General features: G+C 39.1%; 2 protein-coding genes across 5 annotated transcripts in view; both read right to left on the bottom strand.

Annotated features, from left to right (window-relative positions):
- Positions 1 to 1,009: 1,009 nt before the first annotated feature.
- On the bottom strand, positions 1,010 to 11,983 carry arsh (arylsulfatase H). 2 transcript variants are annotated; one of them, XM_010743046.3, is made up of 11 exons: positions 11,854 to 11,983; positions 9,042 to 9,194; positions 8,675 to 8,796; positions 8,423 to 8,545; positions 6,906 to 7,108; positions 5,852 to 6,072; positions 4,993 to 5,129; positions 4,579 to 4,716; positions 3,843 to 4,002; positions 3,187 to 3,308; positions 1,010 to 2,265 (listed from the first exon to the last, which is right to left on the bottom strand). In XM_010743046.3, exons 1-11 carry the CDS (start codon positions 11,856 to 11,858, stop codon positions 1,883 to 1,885), a joined length of 1,767 nt encoding a protein of 588 aa, XP_010741348.3. In that variant the 5' UTR covers positions 11,859 to 11,983; the 3' UTR covers positions 1,010 to 1,882. The 2 variants fall into 2 exon arrangements, with proteins under 2 accessions (XP_010741348.3, XP_027146735.1); XM_027290934.1 differs by lacking the exon at positions 11,854 to 11,983 and adding an exon at positions 11,733 to 11,844.
- Positions 11,984 to 13,506: 1,523 nt separating this feature from the next.
- si:ch211-39i22.1 (neurofilament heavy polypeptide) overlaps positions 13,507 to 18,600 on the bottom strand; it is a 19,299-nt gene continuing 14,205 nt past the window's right edge. For all 3 annotated transcript variants that reach the window (XM_019267037.2, XM_010743029.3, XM_027290935.1), the window contains exons 9-11: positions 17,666 to 17,782; positions 16,604 to 16,663; positions 13,507 to 16,503 (exon numbers count right to left, since the gene is read on the bottom strand). In XM_019267037.2, coding sequence (XP_019122582.2) covers positions 16,475 to 16,503; positions 16,604 to 16,663; positions 17,666 to 17,782 — 206 coding nt within the window. In that variant the 3' untranslated portion in view covers positions 13,507 to 16,474. The remainder of the gene's footprint in view (positions 16,504 to 16,603; positions 16,664 to 17,665; positions 17,783 to 18,600) is intronic.

Raw genomic sequence — 18,600 nt, 5'->3', positions numbered from 1 at the left:
ACTGATCTGTTCAAAACAACATGATCTACTGTGCATGTGTGTGCACGAGCATTACGTGTGCACATGGTTATGTGTGACATGATGTATAGCCAGTACCATTCTATCCCACCAGCCGTCATTAACTCTGATGTACAGCGAAACATTATGTACGGTCGACTGCATGATTTACTGTTAGAGATATAATGGAGTGGCTACTGTAATGAACTTGCTGAGTGCTTGATGTACGGGTCTCTGCTGGAGGGAGAGAAGTAAATACTACGACTGTGATGGCAACGATTACTGTGTTGATGATGATGATGGTGGGTGAGGAAATTCCCTTCCTCACTTACAGATGCCAGTGAAATTTCGGGTGGGAGAAGAGGAGGAGGAAAGGCGGACAACAAGGAGGAGGAGAGGAAGAGAGCAGTTCGAGGAGATGGAAGACAGGGAAAAAGAGAGAAGAGGAAGGAAGGAGAGCAATTATAGACTAGTGCTGTAGCAAACTTTGATGTTTTGACAGCCAGCCACTGCTGGAGGGAGACAATGCAAGTGTTGATGATGATGATAATCAATGGTGATGACACTGATGATGTCTTTAAGGTCTTTTATTTCTCAAGATCTGTGGAGCCACAGGGTGTCCTCGTGGTCAAACTTGGACAGCGGTGCTCTGCAGCTGACCTTGTGCTCCGACATTCCTGAAAGGAAATGAGTGAAAAGAAGAACTCACATTCCGAGATCAAAACGCGTTTTATTATCATCAAAACAATTTCGGTGTGAATAGAAGGAGAACGTGACAGGTGGAAATTTTACAGCGAATCAGGAAAAAGCAGTGGGAAGAAGGAATACGTGAGGAAAGTGGAGCAGCAAACATCAAATAGATGATGACTGGGAGGTATTTTTCGGAGTTAAAAACAAACAGAAATTTACATGGGATTTCAAACATCCTGGTAATCACTATACTGATGCAATATTATACTATTTTACAGCAATATCAAAATGTTACGTGCTTTACATAATGCTCATGTATTCGTGTCCCTGTTTGGCACTGATAATATCTATATTCCTATTCATGCCACACAGCATGAGCCCACAGTGACTGAAATCTCTCCCTCTCCTTCATACGAACACACAGCACGACTCACAATCATCTAAACACAGTCTGAGTCTGCCCTCTAATGGCAAACAGTCTAAACTACCCTCTTGAAGAATTTACCTCAATCCTACTTCACTGAAATGTAAAACTGACTAAGCTACATCTATGAAAGAAAAGGTGATCTGCACACCTCACTATCAGTAAATAAGAGGATATGATTCAGTTATGTGTTGTTGTTTTTTCAAACTTTTATTGTGTCATGTACTTAAAATATTTATTGCTCACTTACTAAAAAAAAAAAAAAAGAGCACAGACAGAACAGATCCATCACTTAATGAATGATACAGATGTAAACATTAGACTTTTCCTTCATGGAGTAATGATGCATCTTCTGGCTCTAAAGTATGTTCAGTGTAATAATGTGTTGACCACATGAATAGTGTGGTCAATACACTCAGTCTTCATTTCATTTTGATTAATTTCAGTAGTATTTGGATAATAATAATTTTTGGCAACTTCATTTTAAACTTCAGTTTCAGTTTTGCACAGACAGTTTAATCTATATATTAAACAAAGCTTCTAAATGCAAGTAGCAACTTGTTGGAAATCCAAAATAGCCTTTTCACCGAGTCTATCCGCCAAACTTTGTCATGTCACATATTTAAAATGATCTGAACACAAGCTCTTGAACGCACCCTGAATGACAAAAAGTACAGTATTACTGTATATCACAATCATGAAAATGTGGAGACCCTGCCACAGATTTCAGAGGAACTTCATGGAGACCAAGCTGGGTTTTTTATGTTTCCCTTAATTATGCGTCGTGTTCTCTTTGCAGCCACAGAATGGAAATGTCCCACAGCAGGGCTGAAGCCAGGGTCTCCACAGAATCTTCTTCCATGTCATCTGGCTTTGAACACCGTGCGCATCAGACGCCTGGTTGTTTGCGAGGGTGATTCGATGTCTCTCCACAGCTTTGGCGGTCTGCTCAAGGATTTCAGTGTATAGCGGTTCATTATCAGGAGTCAGTGGCCAGGACTCTGAAGGATCTTGGTAAAGGTCATACATCAGTGGTGGGTTGTGGTGCGTCACATGTTCTCCATGACACAGACAGACCTTTGTGTCATAGCATCCACCGGCTCCCGGGGGTGAAAAGTTGGGAGTGAAAAAGTGTACCTTGAAAACGGAGTCACCTGAGATCGAAACACACAGCAGGTACAACATGAATAGAAATAATAATAATTTTTTTAATCTATAAAATTACTTTAACTGTCAGCTTATCCAGGATGTACCCCGCCCCTTGCCCAGTGTCAGCTGGGATAAGTTCTAGACCCCTGTGACCCTGATAAGGCAAATGGAAAAGCTATTGAAAATGGATGGATGGATTCAATTTCACCGTAATGGTTTTACAAAAGAAGAAAAAGAGTACTGCACTGAGACTACAGCTAGAAGAGTTTCACCCACTGGTGTAGTGCAAGGTACATGCAGGTATTATCCATGTATATTTCAATCAGCATTTGGTATACCCACTTCTAGACCCCTGTGAAGTATCTTTCAGTAGTGTTCTGCGAGCTGAATTTTTCTATTCTAATATGGCGAAGGCATAACAGAGCTGTACAATTTTTATGAGTGGATGGAGTAAGGAATAAGGAATACTGTACTCTTTGACTAATGTTCATTTCGAAATGATCCCTACTCTCTGAAGTCATACAGCGGGAGCTAAGTGAAGATGTGAAAATACTATGGATTACTGTAAGCTAGAAATACAAGAGGAGTGCTACATGTCCCTGTTTATAGCACAGGGCATTTAAAAGGCTATTTTATAATTAGGAGAGTAAATTAAGAGTATAGCTCCTTCTCCAGGCACTACTACAGCACTATTTTCATCAACAAATGCTGCACTTATTCACATATACACATAAGTTAATATGCAGTTTCTAAGCTAGTCTTAAGTAGCTTTTTCTTGATTTGTGGTCGCCTGAAGGTGCAGCACAGTTTGATCATCATCAGTACAAGTACATACAAGTCTCTTTCTGCAAATTAAAACATCAGACCACAATAACAGTCAAAACTATTTGTCTGCTAGATGATAAAGTGCATATGTGTGAACTTACTCTCAGGTGGGTGCCAGCGTACTGCATTCAGGTAGACTCCACAGTAGTGGAACATGAATTCGTGCTCTGATCGCTCCACCTTCCCTTCCAACAGTGGCATGAGGTTATAGCCATCTAATTGTCTGGTACAATTAAGAGAAAGAGAGAGGGAAGCGGTGGAAGGTGAAAAACGGATGTGCTTTATAATCAAGGAAGACAACCACAGCAACATGCAGAAAGAGAATGTAGACTTCTGACCTTGTTCTTTAATAGACTATTTCACATTGTGATTATCATATTATAACAGTCCTAATAAAAGTAATTGTTCGATGCACACAAGCATGCTATTTCAGGATCAACTAATAAATTGTCACCTACAATGCTTGCCAAATTAGCTAAGCCAGACTCCCAAAAGCAGCCCTCTCTAAAACAAAAGCAGTAGTTGTTTACAGATAATGAGGTACTTTTGGATCCACACCAATTATCTGGCTGGAAAACACATGAATTATTATGCTCAAGTTTAGAGTAATTGTAGGCTTTTAGTGTTCTTTTGTATTCAACAAATAACTTTTGACATTTCTCCAACCTTTGCAAGAATTAAACTCTGGGGAAACAAATAAGACTAGAGTGTACACAATGCAAAGAAAGCACCAGTATCAGCCGGTCTTATTCTTTACCTGTCTGGTTCTGTGTCCTTGGCCAAGTATTTCAGTGTTGGATATAGGTCCATGAGGCTAGTGGGTTCGTCCACTATTCTTCCAGCTGCCAGTCTGCCAGGCCAGCGGAAAATACCAGGCACCCTGATACCTCCCTCCCAGCCCCCCATAGCTTTCCCACCTATCGGTGAGAAATTACACAACACAAATATCTTTATTGGATAATCATAGTTTAATCAAGCTATAGACAATTGATCTTATTCTCCTTATCTAGCAGGTACATGCTTTAAAAGGTGCAGTGCGTATATTCAGGAGGTTCTATTTACAGAAAATGGCAGAAATGAAATATAAAACGTATATGTACAGTATATGTAAAAACCACCCGATAATTAACAATAATCATTATCTTTCTGTTACCTCACAATAAGCCTTTTATATCTACAGATGCCTCTTTCATGGAGTCTACCTTGTTGAGCTGCCATGTTTCTACAAAAAGTTTTCTGTGTGGTTTGTGCCTACTGGAAAGAGATTGTGAGGCAAGGTGGGTGCAGCAAGTACATGCGACTAAATCCTACACACCTGTATGATTTTTGGTCAGTATGACTCAATTGTTAAAAACGCTACTTAAAAAACATCAGATGTTGTCAATGATCAGCTGTTTATAGATGTTTTGAGATGTTACATATAGATGTCTAATTCAATTACATGAAAGATTACAGTTAAAGTTACTTCTAAAAAGGCGTCAGATGATGTTTACCTTTATATATGCTGTTCCAGCCTCCTTTCTGGCCAATTAGCGAATCAGCATCCTCTAGGTGTCCCCCATGGTCTGAGGTAAAGTACATCAGAGTATTGTTGGCCAGGCCGAGGGAGTCCACCGTCTCAATCATTTTACCTACAAAACATATTAATATAGTACTAGAGATAAAATAGATTGTAAACTCCACGAACAGATAGAGACAGCAGGATTAGTCTGACAGCACAGTTGTGGTTCATACAAAATGGTTCCTATTGTTGGTAGTTTTGTCATTTCCAGTTGTTATTATAACTTTGAAATGTCACCCACACAGGACAGTATTATATGTAATGTAGTGATGATGGGATGTTTGTACCTTTGTGAAATATTAGTAGGAGTAGTGGCACACACACACACTCAACAGCCCTCACTCACCGATCATCCAATCCACTTCTTCTATGTTGTCACCATAGCGACCATGGCGACTTTTGCCAGCAAAGGCGGGGTTTGTGAAGAGTGGCGTGTGGATATGGGCCAATGAGAAGAAAAGAAGGAAAGGATGATCGACATTCCTAAAGAGAAGAGAAAAATAGCAGGAAAATGTAACGTAAGACACTCTCATCAGCCACGGGTGTCATTTTAAATATTAACATTTATGTTGGTTTTAACACAGCTATGATAAAGGATAAAGCAACATTCAGTGTCCACTGTGTAGGCAGCACCTGATATAGTTATTCCTCAACTGACCACTGCCACATATTGACATGTTTCTTCATGAGGATAAACACGGGCAATTTAATTAATTTAAAATCAATATGCTGTACTGATTACCGCATGTATATTGATCTATAGCTGAGACAGTACAATGCTCAGCTGTTTTAGGAAATTACTTAGTATAGTGTTAATTTCTAATTAACCCTCTACTATTGACACTATATATTTTTTGCCCATTTAAAAAAAAAAAAATGTACGTCTTCATAAAAAACAAAAAGGGCTTTGGGATAAATGCCACAAACACAGAAAGAAGTCTGATAATACTGAAACAAGTCTATTTTCTCACCACAGAAACTGAAATTGAAAATTATGTTTAATCAGCGGCACGCATGCAATGAAAGAGGAATAAAACTCATTACAAATACAATTGCCCACATGGTGTGCATGAAAATGTCTAGTCAACAACTGATCAAACCACAGATGTATGATTGCAGAAGCTACCCAGAGGCCTTTATGGTGGTGATGCCAGAATTGTTCAAACAAAACAACATATTGTTCTATTTTGCTTCTCTATTCCTACCTCTTTATAAAACTTTGTGCTTCTCCCAGCAACCTCTGGGGCAGTGTCTCCACTGTCATTGGCTGTTCGATTACTTCTTGGTCCCTCATGATGATGCAGTTCCAGGTTGGCAGGAGTTTAAAGGGCATGTACCACACAGTGGTTACTAGGATAGCAAGAAAAAAAAGTGCTACCAGGAGCCACACGCCAACTTCAAGGAGGCCACACACACGGACACACACCTGAAAATGCACACACTAAATAAGACCACTGGCGCACAGTACAAAGTCAGATACAGGATAGTTCAGAGGTTAATGAAGTTAACAACTTAAACAAAAAAAAGTATAATAATAATAATAATAATGATATACATGTTCTATATTTTATATAATATTAAAACATAATATGCCAATATTTCAAACTCTCATCTCCACAATTGCAAGATTTATTGCAGGGTGTTGCACTGTATTGCATCAAACATGTAATATTGTGATATCATGACACTTCATAGTACTGCCTTGGATATGGAGTTTGATTTTAATGCAGTTTCATGATTTTGCCACTAGATGCTCTCACAAGCTAATAGCAAAGTTTGCTATTCATTTACAATAAATGGCACAGAGTGTCCTCTGTTCATACATACTGCATTTCATTTAGATCTGAAAATAGTTTCATAGATTTATGACTTCCTTCTAGGCATGTCTCTATTTTGTACTTGTTCATATTTCTTTCAAGCCTTTTTGCTGCTCTACTTCAGTTTCGACATTACTTCACTTTCCCCTAAAACAGGTTTCTGGCTTGTGTGACTGAATTTCACAATTGCAGCTTCTGTTCCTAATCTTTTTTTTTTTTTTTTAACTCTGAGCTCATTTCTAAGTAAATATGCATTTGTTATTTTGCTTTGGGGTGAACGGCACAGCGACTCTTTTGTTTCTCAGTTTCTTCCTCTTTCTCTGGCAAGTCCCAGTTTTGTTTTGTTTTTGTTTCTAATTTTATTTCCTAGCATCTTTTTTCTTATATTAAATGCCTCTATTTATCTTTTTCAGATGATAAACAAACACAAAACCACTCTTACCAGTGTTAAAAGTCCAACTCCAAGCCACATGGTGAGATTTCTAAGTGTGTGCTGAAGATCTGCCAGGACATCACTCCCCTCTCCGGGTACGCAGTCATTGAACAGTGTGAATGGAAGGCCATAGAAGTAACTGAAGCCATGTTGGTTTGGATGGTGACAGTGGTCTCCTCTCTGTTCACAGTTCACACCCAAGTGCCACTTACCTGCAGAGACACGGAGAGAAAGAGATGTGGTGCTAGATACTCAAGACAGGAATATATGTCAGCTTTTCAGTCTGCTTTTGTTTTTCATTTCAACATCTTACACATGCCTGGGCAACATAACATTTATCTTAGGACAGTTTTCATATAGAGTAGGTCTAGACTGTATTTATAGGGACCAATATGGCACACAACAGTTACCTTTCTATAACACACATAAGTAGAAGAACAAGAAAAGTCAAGCACAGAAAGATCCACACGCTACATAGCTACACCCAGTTGCAGGTAGAGTGCCATTCTGAACATGTGACCTGCTTACTTGTTCATAAATGGAGCGATGCCTGCGAGCTAATTCTAGCAGACAACTGCAGCTGTACTGCATAGACACACGTGACATGCCTCACACTCCACAACCAATCCAATCCAAACACACCCTTCCAATTTGGCAGTCTACCTGAGCTGCAAAAATATCCCATTGCTCCTTCCGTTCTGCATCAGCATCACCACCTGTTCTTCAATCCCACCACCACCCAAGCAACCACATGCAGGCTCTGAGGGGGTAATTGCTCATCACTCCTTAATATCTCTATGTATACATACCTGTGGGGAATGGTGAGGTCAGAGCCTATAGACGTCAAACTTTAACTGTATTCTGTTGCTGCAATAAACATCCCAAACGTGAGTTGTCTGACTAAACAGTTTTTTTCTCTGCTGCCTGGGGAAGGTCATGATCAAACTTTTTATGAAGCACATTTAAAACAACAAATAAAAATCTAATGCAAGGGTCCTAGATAGGTGGCGAGAGCCCATTTAAAATCTTAAGTAATAAAATCTTAAAATCAATCCTGAAACTGACGCCAGCGGAGCCAGTGGAGGGAGGCCAGTACTGGTGTTTTGTGATCACGCCTTTGTTTTTTCAGGGGACCAGTGACTGCTTCTTGTACTAGCTGCAGAATATGAACGAAAACTGTTCTCTACACCTGCATATTAAGAATTACAATAATTTATTAAAAGCATGGAAATGAAAAGAAGATGGGGCCCAAACTGGAGCCTTGAGGGACCCTACAGGTAAGTGGGGTCACAGTTGAAGAATATTCGCCTAAGAAACTCCATTTAAGGACAGTACCTTTGCCACGTGTGTTCAGGAGTGTAAAGGCAGTTCAGTTCAATCAACAGTTAAGAGAAAATCATGAAAAACAAAAAGAGCTGTATAAAACAAACAGCGGCAAAAATAAAGTTCATAAATGCCATGATTACCTGGATCAGCAGAAATTTTACAAGGACCAGTAAATTAATAATTACATTAAGTTACCTTACCCACTAAGCCAGTGGTGTATCCTTGCTGCTGCAGCCTCTTAGCGAAGGTGGTCTCACTGGGTGGCAGCCCGCCTGAACCTCCAAGGAACAGCAGCACCTGCACACGGCCTGTGCTGCCCATTCCTAGTCGACAGACACATCCGTGCAAAAATCAAACGTTAATGAATAATTGAATGTGACATACTGTCAAACATTGTTGTAAAAATATGACCAGGGTGTTTCTACTTGCACCGGTTGAAGTTTAAATGCTACCTGAGCGGAGGGCATAGCGCCCTGTCATAAAAGCTGCCCGGCTCGGAGTGCAGAGAGGAGCAGCTGCAATGTGCTGAGTCAACTTTACCCCTTCAGAAGCAAGTCTGTCTATGTTAGGAGTCCTATGGGGACAGGATGGGTGTAAAGAGGTAGAACAGAGACATATAGATAATTCAAGAAATACACAGTAGGTTTTAGAAGATTTCAGGAGACATTGACATTAATGTGATATAATAAACAGACTGTAATGACGATAGAAGACCAAATCAAGACTAAATAATGAAAATAGAAAATACCAAAAGCTGGATAAGCAAAAAAGGGAAGAGACAGACAGAAAAAGAAATGCAACACATTTGTCCAGACTGACCTGATGGTATCATTACCATAGCATCCTACATCACCGATGCCCAGGTCGTCCACCATCATCAGGACAAAGTTGGGCTTCCTGTCCACCTCCTCCCCTGTGACATCACTCCCTGCTACCAGGAGCAGGAAGAGAAGATGTGCTAATGGAGAGGACCTTGGGGTAGAACATTGAGAGTAATTTTGTCAATGTAATCCCTAATGTTAGGATGTAACTAAGTATATTTACTTAAACACAGAACCAAGATACAAATTTGAGGCATTTCCATTTTATGCAATGTTACGATTTAACTCCACTATATCTCAAAGGGAAATACTTTTACTTTTTTATACTTTTTTTTATTTGTGGAGCTTCAGTTACTACTTTTCAGATTTTATCTCCAAATTTGGAGATTCTGAATTTAATTTCTCAGATAAACTGAAGGTTTAAGTGTTCCTATATGTGTTTACAGAATTATTTTACTTCTTAAGATAAATAAACTCACTTACTTAAAGTAATTTACTATCATATAGTTGAAAATGTGTGTACTAGAAAGAAAATGTGTGTATGTATTTGCTCCTCACCTTTTACTGGCCCTAAACAAGATTTTATTTGTGGTCCCCTATAAGTCCTAGTGCAACAAGTCAACAAATCACACACACACAATGAAATTCACATCAAATCTCTCTTACTTTTGAAGGCTGGCAAACAGCTACAACTATTATTATGTGAAAAGTAAATGAAGGAGAAAAAAACAACAACAAATTGTTCAAAGATCATGGATCCTGCAGGATCATTTTATTCAGAAAACAAAGAAACTTGCTGTTATGAAACTAAAAAGTCAGACTAGAAATAGAAGAGAGGTGAAGACTTCTTATCTGAACTATTTTGTTTGGATTAGTCAGATTTTCCTCATGTATCATGTCAGAGGTGCTGGCAAAGGCAGGTCATATTCTGCAGCCAAATTAAGATATTAACCAGAGGACCTGTCTAATCAATAAGATCAAGGATAAACACTAAAGCCTGATGATGATTTGCATGCAGGGCAATTTAACATACATAATGTTTTCATGAGGGAGGAGCTTTGTTACAAGATTTCAGCATTGAGGAACAATCAGGCTACATTCATTTTTTAAATTCTTTTTTTGAAAATCATTATAAAGTTTCACAGCGTTCCTGTAACCATAGTTACTCAGAGGAGAGGTGGAGACTCTGAATGAAACCGCTGACACTGATATACTGCAGACAAAGTCCAGACCAGAGTCGCTTTTTTTCATATGTTGAATTAAACTTTACAAACTGAGTCTCAAAATGACAACACAGCTCTGTGATGTCACAAACTAATTCATGACTGATGACGTCGCAGCAAGACGCTGCAGACAGGACACAGCAGAGAGACAGGCAGGATAAAGACAGCAGAGAGGCAGACGGGACACAGCAGAGAGACAGGCAGGACACAGACAGCAGAGAGACAGGCAGGACACAGGCAGCAGAGAGGCAGACAGGACACAGCAGAGAGACAGGCAGGACAAAGACAGCAGAGAGGCAAACAGGACATAGACAGCAGAGAGACAGGCAGGACACAGCAGGGAGACAGGCAGGACACAGCAGAGAGACAGGCAGGACAAAGACAGCAGAGAGGCAAACAGGACACAGACAGCAGGGAGACAGGCAGGACACAGCAGAGAGACAGGCAGGACACAGCAGAGAGACAGGCAGGACACAGGCAGCAGAGAGACAGACAGGACAGGCAGCAGAGAGACAGGCAGGACACAGGACACAGACAGCAGAGAGACAGACAGGACAGACAACAGAGAGACAGACAGGACAGACAGCAGAGAGACAGACAGGACATAGGCAGCAGAGAGACAGGCAGGAAACATGCAGCAGACAGGACACAAGCAACAGAGAGACAGGCAGGACACAGGCAGCAGAGAGACAGACAGGACACAGACAGCAGAGAGACAGACAGGACACAGACAGCAGAGAGGCAGACAGGACACAGACAGCACAGAGACAGACAGGACACAGACAGCAGAGAGACAGGCAGGACACAGACAGCAGAGAGGCAGACATGACACAGACAGCACAGAGGCAGACAGGACACAGGTAGCAGAGAGACAGACAGGACACAGACAGCAGAGAGACAGACAGGACACAGACAGCAGAGAGACAGACAGGACAAAGACAGCAGAGAGACAGACGGGACACAGGATACAGACAGCAGAGAGACAGACAGGCAGACAGGCAGCAGAGAGACAGACATGCAGCACCGTGTAACATTTCAGAGCATCAGGAGGACAGCGATCAGACATGAATCTGTATGTTAATGGACGTGTGGGGTGAGAGCACGTGGAAAGGGTTAAGTGCGTGGGTCTCAGTCAGTGCGTGAGAGCTGCCACTCAGTCAGTCAGCTTAACACCTGCAGAGTAAAGAGCGTGTGACATAAGTCCAAGTTAATGCGCAGTTATGTCTCTAAGCACCCGCATATAGACCGTTTATGTCTGGTCAAACCGGTTCCCATTCAATTAGTCCTGTTCATTAGCACCATGGCACATTGCCAAGAACTGAGGAAGCCTTTAAGCAAACACCGTAATGGCTTCATGCTTTTCACAATAGGAATGACAGATGTACTTAAACTTTGTGTGTCAGTGAGTGACGTGGCAGCTGCGCGGTAAACAATAATAAACGTTTGTAAGTTTACACAAGCGTCACCTGGAGCGAAGCTGTCAGTGTTGACACAATGCAAAACAGCCTGACAGGGGAAAACCGTCGACATCATGAATCGTGATAAAACAATTGCACGTACTGTTCGTTTACAAAGTCAAAGACTCACCTCATAACTGCACAATGAACTGATTCATACGAAATATCTGTCACATTTCCTCTGCTGGAGCGAGGTCCGCCTCCCTGACTCTACCGTACTCACTGGATTATCAGCGCACAACGTTTGCCTTAATGTGTAGAGTAAATGCGCACAGAAAAAAACTAAACTCTATTATTTATTTATTTATTTACTTTTGTCTTATAACTTCTGCATAATTTGACCTTTGATTAAAACAAAAAAATCTACAAATAAATCCGTCTGAGGAGACAAACATGTTTGTAAACTTATTATACTGATTATAGTTAAATTATCTTTAGTTTCCTGACACTGATGTTAATGGATAAAAGCATGTATTGTAAACATACACGCTGTCCTGCTATTGTATGATATCCCGTCCATACTTACAGGCTAGTGTATGAAAAATATGTACTATTAAATGTCATAGGTATCAGTCCAAAGAAAGTTGATTTACTCAGGTGATTTGCAGTTTCCATGATTTTTTTTTTCACTTTGTGTTATTGTGTGAAGCACTTTGTGTTACATGTTTTGGATGAGAAGTGCTATACAAATAAAGTTTAATTGACTGATTGATCTATTGATTTATGCGCACGACCCCTCATCACAGGTTTTCTGTGAGTAGTGAGCATATTTTTCTATAGGGTCATGTATAACAAAATAAAATTAGTTATGTTAGCAGTTATGTTTTGTATTCCTCTTTCTTGTCTTGTTAAGTATTCAAATTTATATTATGACCTCATTGGGGTCCTCAGGTTGGCCCACAGGTTGACATAAATGCCGCTTGGATGAGTTACAACATTCATTTACTGTCATATGACAATAAATTAATAATTTGACACTGAAGAACTATTCTGTATAACTTTACCACTGTTACTAGTAATACAGTACCACAACACACTGATGTATAAGTACTTGAGTGAATGATCTAAATGCAGCTTTTAAGTCTGGTATTTTTATGACTATATTTATTCTTCAGACACAAACACAAACACAACTAAGTTTTATTGTTTTAACCATAAAAGATAATTTAGTGATAATTTAGAGTCAATTCATCAAAGGTGCCCGTGGTGCTGGGTTTAATTAGATGGTTTACAGTTGGTGTGGTTGTTGTGGCTGCTGGGTATGAAATTAATATGTGCAATGTGTACGGGAATTGTGTGCATACTGTACATCTGACAAGAGAAACCTACGCAGGTTCCCACATTTTTCTTCTGAGGGCCTCAGGTGTATTTTTATGGGCCTGTCACCATCAATCATTCACAAACGAAACTATGTGCATGACTTAATTTCTATAAATACCTGACATATCGAGCATTTCATGTTTGTTTCAGATCTCGCAGCGTACTTAACTTTCCAATAGCTCACAGGCACAAAAGAAAGTCACAAACAGGGAATTATTATCTATTTTATAGTGTATATCTTAACTATAAAAACACAAATATTAGAATATCATTCTTTAAAAACTGTGAAAGTTAAAGTAGACCTGTTGACCTACTATAACAAAGATTTATTAACATTTCAGTGGGTTAAATAAAGTATGTATAAAGAACACACACACACACACACACACACACACACACACACACAAACACCTCTACACACGTACCAGATAAAGGTATCTGGCGGGGAAATAAGACACCAACGCCCACGAAAACTGTTTAATTGACTCCTCAAACATTATTTACACAATTCCAGAAGAACAACACAAGTGCCAGATGACAAAACTGAAGACAGTTTCTACACAAAAATAAAAACATGGAATATTTAAATAAAAAGGAAGAGTCACTAGTCTAAATGTTTAATGAATCAAGATGTATACAGGATAGGAAAGTGCTTCTCCCACTGAGATTGTGTTATTAAAATCACCTGCAAAACATCTCTGCTTGTTTCAATCTTCTCTCTGACGATGACATTGTTCTTTGTTTTCCTCTCTGTAATATTCAAGAGGCGACATAAGGCAGGACTGGTCAGCACAATGATTGATGCCTTAGCATTATCCGGGAAGTGCACTTCAGGACCCAATGAGTCTACAATTTCCTTGTTTTACATTCTGGTTCGTGTTCACAAGGAATCTGACTGTCTTGGGACTAAATGTAGAGTGGATCACAATGCTTAAAACACAAGCAATCTTTGTTCCATTTTTTTGGGATTTATTATTGTTTAAGTCCCATTGACATCAAATCAGTTGCAGTAAGGTTTGTAAATGAGCGTTTTAATTCCTATTGCACTTATCGAGCGAGTATTATAGAGTGCACAAAGCGAGCGGGTACTGCATTAAAAGGAGGATGTTCTCTATTGAAGGCATCGGTGGCTATATGTGAAAGCTTGTACTATTGTTTGACAGATATTTTGTGCATCATCCCTCCATGCGTTTGTAGTAGATGTAGTAAGAGATTTCAGACAAACCACCACTTGTTGAGTGGGTCGTTAAGAAACTCAATCACAGGTTACAGAATAAGTATCTCAAACAGAGTTTTGACCCGGCGTCCAGCCCACAGTTTATACAGTAGGATTAATCAATAAGTGACATCACAGACTATTAATATTTCTCATCTTGAGGCTAGGCTGTTAGCAACAGTCTCTGTCCTGTATTGCAGCTATATGGTGCTTTACAAGTAACACAGTTTTACATGAACTGCAGCACTATGCGACCTCTATAACCCTTTTTTAAAAGTTTAAAGGGAGCAGAGCAAGTACAAAACTGCAAGGCAACAAAAAGACGTTCAGAAGTTAATATTTTTTTTGTGCTACAGCGGCAAAAAGAAACTATTGGGCTTTTTTTTTTTTTTTAATTTGTATTGCTGTAGCAGTGCTTCTGAGGCATTTCACAATAATAATCACAAAATACCACAGCAAACTAGTTGACTAAAGACTATCTGTGTCAGCTCTGAGGCACCACTGCTAAATGTAAAATTCATATAAAAATCACAGGTGAATGGAAATATGATGATACAAAAATGATACAAAAACACCGTGACAGCAACTGGCTTGCTCAACTTAACAGACACAGGGGAGGAGAGTTTTACTGCTGAAATTAACACAGGCTGGGAAAGAGTTTGGAAATGCAATATTAGTTTAAAACAAGTACTGGAAATAAAACAGCAAGCTGGAACAATGTGAAAACATATACAGCAGATATTACAATAATGTACAATAATGTAGGAGGCTTTTCAATGACAAACGTGGGATTTACATATCAATTAAGATCATACATCCCTTAATATTTTGATACATTAATCTACTGTTGCTTGTTTTCACTTTTATTGTGCCAGCTCTCTTCCCTGTGTGTGTGAAGATTGGTCAAGCCAGGCTGCATCAGCCAAAGGCACTATAGAGGAGAAATTACTGCATCACAACTAGACTGACATATACTACCTCAGAACATTGTCTAATACATTTCTACATTTTTTTTATTTTATTTTGAATTCGTCCGTGTCAGGTGAACACTCATCCATTGACAGAAACAGGGTTGAACTAGACTTCCCTTCAACTCACCTCAGTAGATTTCAAAATATTGAAATATTATTTAAATGTTCAATAAGTGGGGAAATTATATTTGTTCACATAGTTTGTTTCATTTGCATTCAATTTATGTTTAATTGGAAATGCGACTTATCTTTTTTAATCTGTATCATTTTATTGAACTGACTGAGGAGAAGTGGTAGTCACCCAAAATTGATTTTAAACTAAACCCCTTCACCAATCAAAAAAGACACAAACACACGCACACACACACACACACACACACACACACACACATACACACATACAGTGAAATTAGTGGCCCACTGAACGCGCACTGGACCATGTAACAGAATCCCCAGAGTCCTAGGATTATAATCCTGTATTATTTATCCTAGCCAGAATCCAGGAAATACAGTGGTAGTTATTGAAGCCCCCTGTTGTCCGTCTATCCTGCATTTGCACTGCAGAAAATTACATTGAAAAATACAAATATGTTTTACTTAAAAGTGCCAGTGGATTTTCCAAATCATATGGGTGGCTCAAACAATAAAAGAATTAGCGAAAAATAAATCCACTTTTAATAATTCAGTACAAAGTTAAACGTCTACAACATCAATATCTATCACTGATTTATATTCACACTAATAAAAGGTTCTATAATTTAGCCATCTCATGGTCATACTTAATTTGAGATTGAATCTCTTATAAAAGTTTGTTGGATTTGGTTTAAAGTACAAAGTTTGACCAATCATTTTAATAAATTCCTATTTTGTAACAATCATAAAAGCCCTATGGTTCACATATATCTATTTGCTTTTTTCTTATTTAACTCATTTCCCCCTAGATATATGCACACCCACACACACACACACACACACACACACACACACATACACACACATACACAAACACACACCATAAGAATGAACTCACATATGCACACTCACACAAACAGACAAACACATACAAACAGGCTCACACAGACCGACACATACACACATGTATTCAAACAGACAGAAAAAAACACACAGCCCTACTCTCACAGGGCCTCACAGTAATAAAGCTCTACAGACAATAGAGCCTAACAGTGAGATTGCCACTTTGCTTGCCTGTAGTTGGTCCAGGCAGTCATGTGATCATTGCTGGTCTAGGAGGAGTTCAACAGGGTATTAAGGACTGCATAAAAGGAAAAGAAAATACAAAGGTCAGAGTACTGTATGTGTTTGATCCGTGTTCTTACATTGTGCGTGTGTGTTTATGTATGTGTGCGTCCTACCCTGGGGATCTGACTGAGCCTCTGCTGCATCAGCTTTGTGTGCAGCTTCTGGATCCGCTTCTGTGTAAGATAGACACAAAAAGAAACAGAAAGACAAAATGAAGCCCACAAATCAGTTTGGATTTCATAAGCATTTACGTAACTGACCATACATTAAGAAAGCGTGTTTCTCAGCTCTAACTGCATTTTTGCAACATTTTTTGCAACGACTCTACTGGTTTCTGAGCAATGCAACCTTTCAATTTGTTGGAGCAGCTCCAGGCTGATTATATTTCTATTTACAATACTTTCTCTGTAACGGTTAAGAATCATTCATATTCATTAATGCGGTCCTGTGTTAGAAATTTGAAGGTGAATAAGATAAATCAATTTCCAAAAAAACGAGTGTATTTTTCAAATTTAGAACATTGATAAATGTTAGCAATGAATATTAACACTCAATACACAATATAATCCTCATTCTCCACCTGACATTTGCCCTACATTGCTAAAGCTGAATGGCCTATTGCTCATGTTGACTGTAAATAAAGACTTTGCTGAATTTGTAGTATTAGCATGCAGGAGGTGTGTATGTGTATGTGAGTTGAGTGTAATTGACAGCACTTTCTAAGGGTTAAAGCTGAGTCTGCTATGGAAAACAAAAAAAAAAAAAAAAGACTGCTGACCTCTAAAACACACACACACACACCCACCCCACCCATCTTGAATCTGAGCCTGACTAAAGCAAAGTGTTACTAAAGATTCTTAAAGATGATTAAAGGCTGAGATGACAGTAGAAAAGCAAACATCATCTTGGCTTGCAGTGATTAAGAAATATCTTGCATAAGCACTATAGTCCAGTCAAATATCAAGCCTTATGCACAGCAGTTAGGTATTAAATTTTCAATTCTACTTTATTTATATAGCGCCAAATATTAACAGAAATGATCTCAGGATAGTTTTTATACAGAGCAGGCCTGGACTGTACTCTTATTTAATAATAACAACAATAATAATACTAATAATAGGGATTGAACCAGAGACCATCACATTATTTATTTTTTTATTTTGTAAGATAATTACCCTGTCTGTTTTTGAAGCACAGCTTCTTCTTCTGATAGGCGTAGAATCCAGAGACTGCTCCCACTACAGACACAACGATTGCACTCAAGATGCCTGGTAAAGAGCCGGAACTTTTCCCTGTAGGAAACAAATCAAAAAAGATGATTGACAGAGGACACATCAGAACTGCAAATGTGTTCATCAAGATCATTAAGAAAATACCATTTGACCTCTAAACATAGTAGGTTGAGCATGTTTTACCATACCAATGTGACTGCACTGTGCACAGCCCACTTATCACCACTGGGTGCCATTTTACAGTTGAAATAATGATTGGCAATTCAGCGAGCCGAGGCTCCATGACATAACGTGTGCATGCGTGATGCATCATCTTGTTTCAGCACTTTCTGATCCCATTTCACGCCTATCCTATAATCTTGACTCTGAAAAGCATTTACAGTGACAGCATGAATCTGTGAGCACCTGTAACCCAGTTACTATGGCAACACCGATGTGAATAGCTTTCATGTTGGGTCACAGCAAACAACCTCTCATAGCGTACTGAAGGAAGGCACACAAACAAATGCACACAGAAAAAATTCCATGATAGCACTGAAAATGAAAAATTCTAGTTGACAGGTCAGTCCACTTGTATAAGGTTATATAATGTAATTGTTTTCACCTCTGGCACTAATTGCCAGAGGTGAAAACAAACACATACATAATTGATTCGAGAGTAAAACTAAATGTCAGATGCAAGGAAGATATCTATATTGTTATTAAAAAAAAACAACAACAAATGTGTCAGAATGGACTGACTGGCCTATTGTTATTGTATTGTCATTTACATCTCATAAAAACCTATCCTTTTATTGTCCCTGCAGTGGCTTCAGTCATTACATCGAGGGAACAAGAGACGTTGGGGTGTAATTGATGAATCAGCGGCTTAAGAGAAT

This window comes from Larimichthys crocea, chromosome XVIII, assembly GCF_000972845.2.
Source record: "Larimichthys crocea isolate SSNF chromosome XVIII, L_crocea_2.0, whole genome shotgun sequence".
Taxonomy (NCBI): Eukaryota; Metazoa; Chordata; class Actinopteri; family Sciaenidae; genus Larimichthys; species Larimichthys crocea.
This window is presented reverse-complemented; position numbering and strand designations above follow the sequence as displayed.